This window comes from Ammodytes marinus (genome assembly GCF_949987685.1).
Source record: "Ammodytes marinus genome assembly, chromosome: 22".
Lineage (NCBI taxonomy): Eukaryota > Metazoa > Chordata > Actinopteri > Uranoscopiformes > Ammodytidae > Ammodytes > Ammodytes marinus.
The window spans coordinates 19,155,651-19,169,688 of NC_137226.1; the positions used below are offsets into that span (position 1 = coordinate 19,155,651).

A 14,038-nucleotide genomic window follows, 5' to 3' on the forward strand; every position below is an offset into this window, starting at 1 on the left:
CTAGGCTTAGTCGTTTACTAGGCTTATGTGTAGTCCCATTGCCCATTTATTTGCCTTTCAAAGGCTTAAATGTGTAGCTTCTCTCAACTGTGAAGGCTGAACTTTGCAAAGAGTTGAGTTGTTCTGCAGTTTAGTTTTCTTTTTAAATCGAGTTTTAATTTTTATTTAATTTTTATTTGCTTCTTTTATTCGCTTTTAAATGTTTTATAATGTGTTTTATGTATTCTAATCTTGCCCCTGTAAAGCACTTTGAGTGGCCTTGTGTCTGAATTGTGCTATATAAATAAACTTGCCTTGCCTTGCCTTGCCTTGCCTTTAAACATACATTGGAGTGACACTGTTGTGCCACTGTTGTGTACATTGAAAAGATTAGATTTCTCTTGAAAATGTTGTGATATATGTTTTGCATTATCGATTTACATGCCACTTTTAAACTTTGGAAAATCAGGTCAGAATGAAGAGTGTGGCTAAGTATTGCGGGCTCGTCTTGGCATCATGTCTTTTGTGCTGCGCAGATTCTTTTCAAGGTACAGTGTATGTTATTCTTGCTTACGGTATACTTTCAAATTTCCATAATGTATACAAAATATAGAAGGCACATGGCATACGTATCCAGAATCATCCTTGTTTTTTCCTCTTGTCAAACCTCAGGAACAGACTGCACTCAGATTAAGGCTCTTTCTCCACAAGCAGCCAGCGGGGTTTATGTGATCCAACCTCCCGGACTTAATACCCCGTTACAGGTATCATTAAACGTGCACTATGTTACTTTGGGTTTGTCAGAGAAGTGAACATCTTTTAATGTACTGTATATTCTCATCACTGAATAAACAAACTTTACTCACAGGAAAATTTGATCCCTGGAGCACTGTTTGAGGTTATAAAGCTAACTGAAAATTTACTGTTTCACTGTTGTTGTTGTTGTTGTTGTTGTTTAAAGCAGCAGGGCCCACAGTTTTCTTTACATACATATTCTAGTCTTACATTTGGTTCCAAGCGTATCAAAAATGTTTATTTTTGATTTATAACTCAAATTAATGAGATCATACTGTGCCATGTCCAGAGGTAACCCCTGATAGTCGACTATTCGGCGTTTTGATCAAAGGAGCCCAATTCGACTGACCATCCCACAGTCGATATGTCTCAAAATGTGGTTAAGAAACAAGGATCATTCAATTCCTTCTATATGGTGCTAATGCTTATGCTAAATGTGTTTGATTTTACAATGGAACTGTTTTGTTTCTTCCAATATATCATACATCAACTATCGTTGTATACATTTCAGCCTACGATACTGGTAATAAAAGCTTTAAAATAAGTTGCGATAAAATAAATTCTCATGCCAAGTCAAGAAGACAAACTGCAACAGGTTGTTTCTGCCACTTTGTCTGGCGTGGAAAAAAATGTCTCCAATGAGAATATGGATTAATGAGCAGAAGAAAAAAAAAATGGTCGGGCTATTGGTCGACTATAGGCAAGATTCAACCAATCAGATTCGACTATGCACATGCTTAGTCGGGGACACATGACATGTCGCATGTTTTTGACACATTATTTAATCTTTTCTAAAGCCCTGTAGAACATGTCTCAGTGTTTGGACAGTGGGTTAAAAGTCTTATAGATGGTTTTCTTTACACTGATCTACCTGCTCAGGTATACTGTGAGATGAGGTCAGATGGAGGCTGGACGGTGTTTCAGAGACGCAGTGGGGAAGCGCTCTCCTTCGAAAGGAAATGGGCAGAATATAAAGAAGGTTTCGGAAACCTGACAGGTAAGTACTTAACTGCAGGGCGTTTTGTGTCTTCATGTTGTCTTTGTTGAGCTACATCTGTTTGTTGAGTTAAAAGTTGTAATGACTGTGACACAGCCTATTTAACACAATACAACCCTTTGCCTTGAGGTCACAGAAAGCTAACATGCTTTTAATGGCTTTTGCAAAGTGTTTTGAATAAAGGCATCATCCAATGCTCTACATGTACTGAATAATGGATTAGTTAATTCATTAATTAAAGGTGGTGTCAGTGATTCTGGAGAACGGTGGTGGTCAATATCACTTTTGTGTCAAAATCAGATAAGATCCGCTATCTGTCGGTACTATATATGAACTGAAATCTGGTGTGAATACACAGCTTAGGCTCTGTAAAGTGGTATGTAAGCAAATAATATGTAAACAAAGGGGGCCAACCGTATAGCTAACAACATGCCAGTTTATAGAGCCTAGGCTGTGTATTATCGCTTTTTTGTCCAGCATACACACTACACCGACAGGTAGCGGATCGAAAAATCTAAATCCTATTCTTGTGTTCTGTGGATTCTCGTAGACGACCACTGGCTCGGTCTGGAGAAGGTTCTCTCTCTGACCAAGACCAAGAATTGGACCCTGAGAGTGGACCTGTGGGACCACGAAGGCTCCACTGTTTTCGCCCAGTACAATAACTTCAGATTGGGCAACGAGGAAGCGGCTTTCAAACTGCACGTCGGGACATACAGTGGAACTGCAGGTAATGCACGTGGATTATTTTGAACTTTTCTCCATATTACTTTCCTTATTATCATTATCAGATAATTGTGAAGTCTGAGAGCACACCACAAAGATGGAGGTTTTATCAAGTATTGCTGTTAAATTGGAAAAATGAAGATGTTTCCCTTAAAACGTGTTGCTTCCCTTTTAAGATGTTTCCCTTGACTTTAATTTCTCTGCTGACAACAGTGCCCTCTTTCTGTTTAGGGGCATAAAGCAATATGTAGAGCATTTAGAGGATGGTCTCATTTGTAATGTGTCCATATAAATGGTGTGTTGATCTACACCTTGTGTTAAAATGCTTCATGCTACTTGACAATGAGGTTAATTTATGCTCCCATTTGGTGTGTAAATAGAGAAGAACATTTTTAGCTTTATAATCGTCACTGCCCTAATGCTTCCATGTGTCCTGTATGTTGAAATGAACAGCGCCAATACAAGTTACTCAAATAGGAAGAAAAAAACTGAAGAAACAGCTTTAGTGATATCAACATAGGGATAAAAAGAGTCAACACTGGAGGCTGTCTTGGAGTAGGGGTCTGTGAAGACATTAATATCACAGCATGTCAAACAAACTAGTCTCGCACGGACCTCCACTTCTCTTTTGCTGCTGTCAGCCTGCCGTCTAGCTGACATTCAATTCCCATCTGATCTCTGCCCATGCTCTGTTGTAGTTGTCTGCCCGTAAGCAATACCTCCACCTGTGATAAGCACACCCCCAGATACACCCGAATCTAACCCAGCAGTTAGATTCAACCCAGCAGTTAGATTCCGGGCCAATCAGAGCAGACTTTGCTTTTTGGGAGGCGGGGCTTAAAGATACAGGCTATAAAATGGAGCGTTTCAGACAGAGGCTGAAAGAGGAGATTTAGCAATGGCACAGTAGGGTATATAAAGTTTAATTTTTTAGACACTACACCATGAACACAGTTTCTAGTATAAACCCATATAATCATTTTGAACCTCAAAAATGATCATTACATGAGATCTTTAAATGCTTTCAAACTTTGTCCAAAGGTGATGCCATCCGTGGCGCCTTTGCAGGCGTTGACCAGAATGGTTCTGGCTTCAGCACCAGCGACAGGGACAATGACGGCTGCAACCCGTGCATCTTCGGGGACATTGCTATAAATGAATGCACCTTTTCAGAGGGTGGCGGTTGGTGGTACAGCCGCTGTGGCTCTGCCAGTCTGAACAGCCACTGGCATCCTTATGGTGATCACACCTGGTGGTCGTCAGGTGTCTACTGGTCAACATGGAAAACCTCCGCGCCTTACTCCTTGAAGGCCACCAGAATGATGATCAAGTCCATGTGAGACGATCCAACACACATTTATCTTCATGTAATGCTGCTCTTATTATTGTGGTATACCAAGACTGAGTGCATATTCCAAAACAGACTTTATTAATGCAAATCAGTTTTAGACACTGGTTTATTTGACACTTTGAGTTTTGTTTTGCCTTTGAGATTAATTTTTACTATTTTCATTTCATGCACCACAGTCTGCATATGGTGTTTAGTCTGTTAAGACCAAGCAGTATTAGCACTAACAGTTACAATGTGTTTCTGTATGAATAAGAAGTAGAATAAAATGTAATATGATACATATTCATTAAATGGTTTGGTTTACACAACCAGTTCTGTTGACTTGTAATTACTTTTAAAACACACTGTGTGTTTAACAGTTACAACTATTATATAAATACTTTGGTACAAATAAGTCCCACTTCATATTTGGTCTTTACATACATTTCTTTATCTTAATTGTATACATAGGATAGTACCAAAAAGTGCAAGACTTTCCATCAAAAGAGAGCGCAGAATTAGAACCCAGTTAACATTTAATTCAATATTCATAATTCTGTTGACAACAGTGTCTTGTCAACAGTATCTTGTCAAGTGTTTCACACATTTACTATGATGTGGTAGAGTGCTGTATTAAACGTTAATCTTGATTTTGCCATAGTTGGTCAATTGGGTTGACATCTGGGGCCTCATTTATAACGGTGTGCGTAGAAACCATCCTAAAACATTGCGTCCGCAGAAAGCCAAAAATGTGCTGCGCAAAAAAAAATTCAGATTAATAAAACTGTGCGGCACACAGTTGCATGCAATCTTCCCTGTATAAATACCCACCTGCGGTGAATTGTGCGCAGACGATCTCCACCCCGTGTCCTCCCACTTCACCTCCCAGTTTCATCCCACAATCTACCATACATGGCGAATGCTAAATAGCTCCTGAATATGATGACGCACTTAATAAGCACGGAATTTTGACTGACATGAGGAAAAAAGGGAGGCAACGCGGCCGCAAAGAAAGCGACTGTGAAGGAAGAAAGCCTGTGACGTCGTGCATGTGCTGCAGAAACTGGCACACACACATACACACCCGCGCGCTTATCACATATCATGATTGGCACAGTCGTTGTAGCCTAGTCTTTGTAAAGCAGTTTCGCCCAACTTTGTACTGTATGAAATATCACGTATTAGCGTAGGCCTACCTGTAGGCCTATATAAAATATGGTGTGACAAGTGAAATAATGCCTATAGTCAATTCGAGAGAATTGTTTATCTCCTGTGAGGTCCACACATTTCCAACAACGTCAGATTATAGTTGTATCTTCCAGGGTAAATTGTTATGGGAAATAGATGTGTGTAATGATTTGCTAAATTCATAACATGATTTTATCTAATGAAATTACAGTTTTAATTAATATCTGTTGGGCTTAACTTTGTACAAAACTACTTTTTACACACCTCTTAAAATTTGCTCTCCCGCTGGCCACTCACGGAAACACCTCCCGACGTATAGGATATTATTATAAAGTAGCGCTATAAGATTCAACTTATAAAATATAACCAAAGCATGTAGACCTAGGCTACTTGATAAGTAATTCAACCTACATCACAACTGCATGCCATAGACTACAGTAGCCATATATTCACAACTATAGGTAAGCTTATATATTTTATTGACTAAATATATTGGGTGCCAAGCATAATTTGTCTGTGTTTTTCTGATGACTGAGCTTTATTTCGTGGTGTTGCCATTGAGTGTCGCTGATTCCCCGAGTCAGGAAAACCTTGCGGTAGCTCTACGCATGGTCGAAGGTTGGCGTAGGAATACGCACACTTCTCCGCAAATAATGTCTTTATAAATACCAACGTTTGCCACCGCACATTTTCCCGCAAATTTCTTCCCGTCTACGCAAGGTTTTTGTGCGCCGCAAGCTTTATAAATGAGGCCCCTGGTGACTGTGCAGGACATAGTATATAATTCAGATCAATTTCATACTCATCAAACCATTAAGAGAGCCCTCGTACTGAGCATGCAGCTGAGTTGACAGACAGCATTTTAAACATGATTGTCGCTGACATGCGCCCACTGAGCATGGTGGCAGATAGTGGCTTTAAAGCGATGATTTCCACTTTCCATCCAAAATACGAGCTTCCATCTAGAACCTTCTTCACAACACAGATGGAGAAGAAGTATGAAGGCATCAAAGGCAAGGTGATGCAACCCTGCAAGAAACCAGCAGTATTGCACTCACAACTGATATTTGGACCACATGCCACTATCTTGGGGAGAACTGGAAAATGGTGTCCCACTGCTTGACAACAATGCCACTCGATGAGAGACACACAGCTGCAAATATTGCAGTGTGGATTGAGGAGGTAATTGCTAAATTTGAGATCCCACCAGAGAAAATCAAGGCTGTCGTCCATGACAACGGTTCTAATGTTGTAGCAGCAGCAAAGATTTTGCAAGAAAGGCATGTATGGGCATCAGTGCGATGTGCAGGACACACCCTCAACTTGGTCGTGCAAAGCTCTCTGAAGATCAACCAGGTTATCAAGTGTGTGGCTGCTGCCAGAAGCCTTGTTGAACACTTTAAGAAGAGTGAACTGGCATGCACCAACTTGAAGAATAAGCAGAAGCAAATGGGTACCAAGGAGAACATACTGGTGCAGGATGTCTGTACACGTTGGAACAGTACCTACACAGGGGCGGATCTAGAAAAATATTCATGGGGTGGCAAGAGGGTGGCAGGAGATTTTAAGGGGTGGCAACCTATGGCGGATGTATACAGTATGCCGATTTAATTAAAGCCATATAAATAAATATTTACTTGGGAAAGCCCCCACATTTAGATATGTTGACTAAATAACATAATACTTAATGTATTGTAGCACGAGTGAAGCCTTACATTTAAACATAAAAGGTGTCAGACAAAATGTTAAAGATTATTATTACTGGGGGCGCCTTTAGCTCAGTTGGTAAGGTGTCCCCCTCCCGGGCCGGGCCCAGCAGCAGACCTGTGCTGTGTCTGAAATCGCGCACTTCTGTACTTACACTTACTTTTTTGAGTGCACTTTGCGCAAAACCGGAGAGTGTGCCAAAAATGCAGTGCACTGTAAGTTCCTCAGTCGTGCACTCAAAACGGTCTAAAACGTGAGTGTGGAGCGATGGACACTTTCCACACTCAACGGCCGCCATCTTGCCTACGTAGCGGAGAGGACGGGACATTAAAATCAAAATAGAGGAGCTTGAAGCAACTGTGAAGACTGACGCGCTCTACAAAAGTTAAATTACACATTTGTTTAGTTTTTCCGTACAACTACACTGTTTTAGACTGTATCCGACCGTTTAAAAAAAAATACCACCGAAGAAGAACCTTCAAAATGCAAAGTCATTTCCGGTAGGTGCACGACGGCAGTTTGGACAGTGCACTGTAGAAATGAGAGCACTGCGTCTATAAGTAAGTGTACTGTAGGGATAATAAAGTGCACTCAATGTAAGTGCACTTACGTGAGTGCACGATTTCAGACACAGCACTGGGTTCGATTCCCACCCGCGGTCGTTCTCTGCATGTCACTCCCCTCTCTGCCCCATTTCACCTCTGTCTCTCTGCACTATCAATAAAGCATAAAAATGCCCAAAAAATATCTTTAAAAAAAAATTATTATTATTATTACTGAATAATTACTGCATTACCTGCCTCACAACAAACACCTGCACTAATACACCTGCATGGGGCTCAAAATCTATGCAAATAGGGCTGCAATAAGTAATTAGTTAACAGTGAGTCTTTGTTATTTGTCTGTGTTAATATGAGATACTCCCATCAGATCTCAATCATCAGTCTAACTTGAGTTTAAATATCAAGTTATTCAAATACTCTAGTAATTTACATACAATACAGATAAAATCATTCATATAAATATTGTGTGGCATGTTCCTATGTTTGGTCACAAACAGTGACCTGTTAAACACACTGTAAATGGGAAGAGGTTCAGTAATGTCCAACACAGAAATAGGCCTACTGGTTATTATGAGCAATTGATAAGCACGACCTAAGACTTTAATTTGAAATAGTGTGATAAGAATTAGGAAGTATCCTTATACAAAGGCCTATAGATACAATTAAACAAAATAATTAATGAATTTCAAGGGTGTAGGTTATGATTATACCTTGGTTTAGGATACTTTTTAAATGGGGGGTCTGGGGGTGCCCCCCCAGACATTTTTGAGCATTCATCACTTCATTTCCTGCATTCTGGTGAATTTGTTTGCATCAAGTTTATGTAAAGTAATTGACAACATTTAGGTTCCCAGTGACAAAAATAGAATAAAATAAAATGCAGTAATATCATGCATTCTGTATTGCTTTCAAATATTGATCCTCCTCTATTGTTAAAAAAAATGGGTTTAGATAGTAAAAAAATAAGAAGTGAGTATTCACGTCTATCTTTGAGAATGTAGTGGCTGGGTGGTATTTTACTTGCCTGCAATCTTCAAATATTCAAAAATAACAAAGTGCAAAATGAGGTTTTAATCCTCATGTACTTCCTTTAAGCTACTAGTGACTGAGTGTGCAGTGGACAGAGGGAGGAAGAGATTGCTTTATTTTATAATTTAGCTTTTTGATTTGAGAGTGATCCTCGTTGACTTTAGACTGACTCGCGCTGTCTGCTCCGTGAGGCTCGAGCCCTTCAGCTGAGCGAACAACTGTCCAACACGGAGATGAAAAACGAAACTTAACTATCCTGTCCTGCGTGGGCTGACTTAAGGTGGAGCAACCAAATATAAATGAATAAATATTGTACTAAACTGTAACACAAGTAATGAGTTGTGGAATTTGGACCAGTAGCCTACAGTAGTGCACAATCGTCGCTCATGTGAACGTTATTGTAGTTTTTCCGAAGCATTCACGAGTTCCTAACGTTATTATTAACCTCTAGGGCTAGGCATTGTCACAACACAGCAGCATAATAACTTTATAGGAAAACTACCACTACATTAGCCCTGCTCTTTTCTCATTATTGTAATTTCTTCATAGATAGACAGTTGATCAGTAATACCTGGAGAGTGTAGTCTCTCCTGTGCTGCTTGCTTCGTTAGTCTAGAGGTTTGGAGCCGTCTCTCGCGCGCCTTCCTTGTATTCAAAATCAGTGCCATTGGGAGCGGTTAGGAGTCTCGGGAGTGGGTCGGGGGGGATCGGGTTGGGGCAATATTACGTGGCTGCATTCACTTGCAGTCGGACATTTGAAACTCGCGCTCGTAAATGCCTCTTAACAGCCAGAAATAAATGTTTAATTTGGCGCTGCCAACTGGGGTGGCAGCTGGGGTGGCAAGGCTTTTTTTAGGGTGGCAGTTGCCACCCCATGCCACCCCGGTAGATCCACCCCTACACCATGCTGTCCAGGCTGCAAGAACAAAGATGGCCGGTGACTGCTACACTATCTGACCCAGCTGTGACCCAGAGAGGGAAACACTACCTCGATCTCAAGCCTGAACAGTGGAACCTGATTGAGGAGCTGAACCAGGTCCTTGAGCCCTTTGAATCGGCAACAGTGTTCCTGAGTGGTCAACAATATGTCACACTCTCTGCACTTCCACATCTTTTGCACAAACTTAAGAAGTACATACAGAGTTCAGAAATTGAGACTGCACCTGTGAGGTTGTTCCAGACTCAAGCGACAGACCAGGGGCCTCATTTATAAAGCTTGCTGCGCACAAAAACCTTGCGTAGACAGGCAGAATGTGCGGTGAAATGTGCGCTCGCAAACCGGTGGTATTTATAAAAGAATTATTTGCGAAGAAGTGTGCGTATTCCCACGCCAACTGTTGACCATGCGTAGAGCTTCCGCAAGGTGTTCCTGACTCGGGGAATCAGCGACACTCAATGGCAACACCACGAAATAAAGCTATGTCATCGGAAAAACACACCATGTGAATGGCATGGCACCCAATATATTTAATCAATTGTATACAGGGTTCGACATAACGTATAGCCCGATGGCCCGGGGCCAGTAAAATCATATGCAGGGCAAGTTGATTGGCCAGTCACTGTCCCGCCCGGGCCAGTGACTGGCCAATCACAGTTCAGTATCTTTTTGTAGACTACATCATGGTTCATTGAAATGCGCGTTGAGAGTCGTAATGAAAGCAGTGTTTATTTAAGACTCAATATAATAAACCTAATATAAATTATATTTTTAATGAAAGGCCAGTGGACAAACGATGCGTGGGCGTTTTGACAGGTGGAGCAACAAGCGGGTGCACTCTCGCTCCGTTGGCAGAGCTGCCTACCGTCCGCCTGCGAGTCGACAAATCAATCGACTTGCTCTGCCCCCTTTCTTTCTTCCCATAGCAGACTCAGAGGTTGAGGTGCAGAACATTATAACTGCACTTTTCCTTTAGCTGCCGCCGTAATGTTACAGTATTTGCATCAAAGCGCTAATGGTAATACAAATGAGAGGCGTTATTTAAACGCTGTGAATGCGTCTCCGGTGATTGTGTCGGTTGTAGACAGAAACGAACGGAGGGACTCGGCTCACTGTACAGTTCCTATAGTCGCGCAGTTTGGCACTGTGTTTTCAGGCTCGAGACATTCAATCAGATCGCGGAAGTCTTTCCCATTGAAATCGCTAACGGGGAGAATATCCCCAGTTATTATTTTAGCCACAAACCACAGTTCATCTGCGCGGCGGCTCACTCGCTGGCGAGATCACACGGTGAAACGCTGCTGTGATCGGACGAAGGCATTGTGTGTTTCTAAGGTGATTTAACGTCATAGTCTTAGACGAGCGTTTAACTTATGCTGCATATTTTGCACTGCATTGTTTTTTATCAATAGTTTGAAAAAATGCTCCCACACCGGACTCTTATGTGAAGCTGCCACTTCATGGAGAAGTGACACTCCTGCAGCGCGCTCACGACCAGACGTGAACTCGCATATACGGTGAAATCTCCCATTAAAAAAACGGAATAACCCACTGATTTTCGGATTTCTATTCTATTTTTAAAGTCAACTTGAGCGCAAGTGGAAAACCGGTCATTTGGTCGACACATTCACATCCCTAATGCGAAATGAGAAAGTAATAAAAACAGCCTACCACACCACCAAGACTGATCAGACCTTCATCTCTTATTTTTTTTTTATGTTTGAACATGACTTCTGCAGGTGAACTATTCATTAAACTGCCCAAATTCAAGAATAAAAACAACCATCAAACTACTGGACTTTAAAATACTGGCCCACTCTTTCGACATACTTTCAGTTGTAGGCTTCAAATTCAATATGTTTTCCTGGTTTTATATTATGTGTATGAGCAATATCAACATTTCATATAATTAACTAAAAGAAAAATAACCAAATCTAAAGGGAATATCTATACTGTTACAGTATAGATATTCCCTTTAGATCTGGTTAATTTTCTAATACAGGTATTATAATTATTGACACTAAATTATGAAGAAAAAAAAGTGTGTGCAGGGCCAGTGAAAATATACAAGGGGCCAGTAAAACTCGGATCCACTGGCCCGGCGGGCCTCCAAACCTGACATACAAAGCTGTGCACCATGGGTGATCGGCCTTTTCTGCTGCTGCCCCTAGACTATGGAACGCCCTCCCTGACCACCTGAGGGCCCCACAGACTACAGCTCTTTTTAAACGGAACCTTTCTTTGAGGTTCCCCCTTTTTAAGCACTTTGAGATTCTTGAATATAAAGTGCATCATAAATAAAATGTATTATTATTATTATTATTATATTATTATTATTATTATTATTATTATTATTATTATTATTGTGTTTGTGTGGCAGTTACAGCGACGCATGGCACGGGCTTTCTTCCTTCCCAGTCGCTTTCTTTGTGGCCGGTTGCCTCCCTTTTTTCCTCATGTCAGTCAAAATGCAGTGCTTATTAAGTGCGTCATCATATTCAGGAGTTATTTAGCATTCGCCATGTATGGTAGATTGTGGGATAAAACTGTGAGGTGTAGTGGGATGACACCGGGCGGAGATCGTCCGCGCACAATTCATCGCAGGTGGGTAATTATAAAGGGAAGATCGCGTGCAACTGTGCACAGTTTTATAAATCTCAAAAAAAAAAATTGCGCAGCACATTCTTGGCTTTGTACAAACGCAATGTTTTTGGAAGGTTTCTACGCACACCTTTATAAATGAGGCCCCTGATCACAGAAAGATGGAAAGGACTAACTCAGTTTACACCTGACACTCCAAATATCACCCTGCTTGCTGCTGCTCTGGATCCAAGGTTTCGAAAACTAAAGTTTTTGCCTGCTGATGAAGTCTTCAAGGTCCAAAGCACAGTACAAACCATGGCACTTGCTGCCAAACAGCATGCAAAGCTGAACACTGTTGAAAGTGGAGCATCTACCACAGCACAGGACTCCCCACCAGAAGCACCTGCCAAGAGGGCCACATCATTCCTTGACTCAGACTCCACCACCAGTGATGATGAAGAAGAACAAGATGAGGAGCAGCAGTCCAACGAAGCTGTACAGAAGGAGGCATGTTTTTTTTCTCCATTTTGATTCAATAACAATTTCCACAAGCATTTTACACATAATTATAAATGTTCTACAGAAACTGGAAATTACCTTTTTTAAACAATATTAGAATATGTAATAAAAAAAAAAAAAAAAAATTATTTTGTCTTGACTATTCTACAGGTCTTGATGTATTTTGGAGAACATCCCCTGTCCAAGAAGGAGAATCCACTGACATGGTGGAAAAAGAATGCAGCACACTATCCAACACTGGCAAAGCTGGCAAAGTCCCTGCTGTGTATACCCGCCACATCCACGCCATCAGAGCATCTTTTTTCAGCAGTGGGTAGCATCGCCTCAAGGAAGAGGGCAAGCCTCAGCCCTGAGCATGTTGATATGCTTACCTTCCTTCACTGCAATCACATGCTTCTTTAAAGACTTGTGTGAGCAAGAGACATAATGAGGTGTAGCCAAGTTATTCTTCACAGCTACACGTTTTTGCCTCCTAAATGCCAAAAAATGTTAGAAGAAGAAGATGGTTATGGCTGTTGTTATGCCTGAAATGTAGATTTTCAGATGTGAAGTTGCACAAATTTAAGAAAGTGTTTATGTTTTTTATTACGTATTTTTATTTTATGTAGGGGACAATGGGGTAATCTGAGCCACTTTTTACATTTACGAGCTAAAATTATTTATCACTCAAATTTATACATTTCCCATTAATTCAGGATGTTTCCTAGAAATGGGCATTAGCAGAATTTTTTCAAGACAAAGGGCAGTGAAAATATGATTGTTTTAAAACAAGTTGTCATGTGGCTCACTTTACCCCAGCTGTGGGGTAAACTGATCCACTTACTTTTTCCACTCTGAAACTACCATAACAACACTGTAACAGTAAGAATCCTGAAAGCTAGCCACACATTCCAGAACTAATGTCGGACTAGTAAAATAATGATGGGGTTTGGTCAATTAAGCAAAGCAAATTTTCTAAACACTTGAAAGTAACTCTGAACAAAATCAAATACAACATATTATAATTCAAAAGGTTTTCATAAGATTCAAATGAAAGATATAACCAGTTAGATTAGAACACAGTCTGGGGGTCAGAACACAGGACCCTTAGAGCCAGCTAGTGTCTGGGGGCCAAAGCATAGGAAAATCAGAACCAGCGAGAACAGCCTGGGACTCAGAACACAGGAGAAGACCCAACTGGATTATAACATCAGCCTGTCATACTCTACAACTAGGCCTACTCTACATTCCAGCCCTGAAGGTTACAGGGAAAGATGAGAAGGTGCTCTTTCCGTGTGGTTGCCCCAGGTCGTCTTCCTGGTGTATTTCCTTGGCATGATGGCTTTTCTACAATGTGTATGACATTAAAATAAAGGATATGTCATGTAATATTGCATTACAATATGTTTAAGACTAAACTTAACTTGTGCCTCATGGTGGGGGAAAGTGAGACAGTGGCTCACTTTCCCCCACAGCATTTGGCTCACTTTCCCCCACCACCACAATTTGAGAAAAAACTACCTCTCTTAGTATTTCAGGCTAATATTTAGGTAATATCATCACATGGTTTTATATGTTGGTAGTTCATCAACACGTATGATAGAAGTTTTTCTACGTGAATACATTTGCTTTGGCACAACAGTTGATTAAGTTGACAGCAAGAAAATGTACTTTTACATGCAAAATACCTATTTTGGTGAAAATAA

The 14,038-nt window shown here is 40.8% G+C and overlaps 1 protein-coding gene across 1 annotated transcript; it reads left to right on the forward strand.

Moving 5' to 3' along the window:
- Nucleotides 1–451: 451 nt before the first annotated feature.
- Nucleotides 452–3,868, forward strand: LOC307268416 (angiopoietin-related protein 5-like). The gene is made up of 5 exons (XM_080051037.1): nucleotides 452–527; nucleotides 652–743; nucleotides 1,654–1,771; nucleotides 2,322–2,501; nucleotides 3,539–3,868. Exons 1-5 carry the CDS (start codon nucleotides 455–457, stop codon nucleotides 3,835–3,837), a joined length of 762 nt encoding a protein of 253 aa, XP_079907163.1. The 5' UTR covers nucleotides 452–454; the 3' UTR covers nucleotides 3,838–3,868.
- The last annotated feature ends 10,170 nt before the right edge of the window (nucleotides 3,869–14,038 follow it).

Bases quoted from the DNA above. Each gene is read 5' to 3' on its own strand.
- LOC307268416 (XM_080051037.1), top strand. From the start codon at position 455: ATGAAGAGTGTGGCTAAGTATTGCGGGCTCGTCTTGGCATCATGTCTT. The intron at 1,772-2,321 runs GTAAGTACTTAA...GGATTCTCGTAG, and splicing joins AGGTTTCGGAAACCTGACAG to ACGACCACTGGCTCGGTCTG. The intron at 2,502-3,538 runs GTAATGCACGTG...CTTTGTCCAAAG, and splicing joins GACATACAGTGGAACTGCAG to GTGATGCCATCCGTGGCGCC.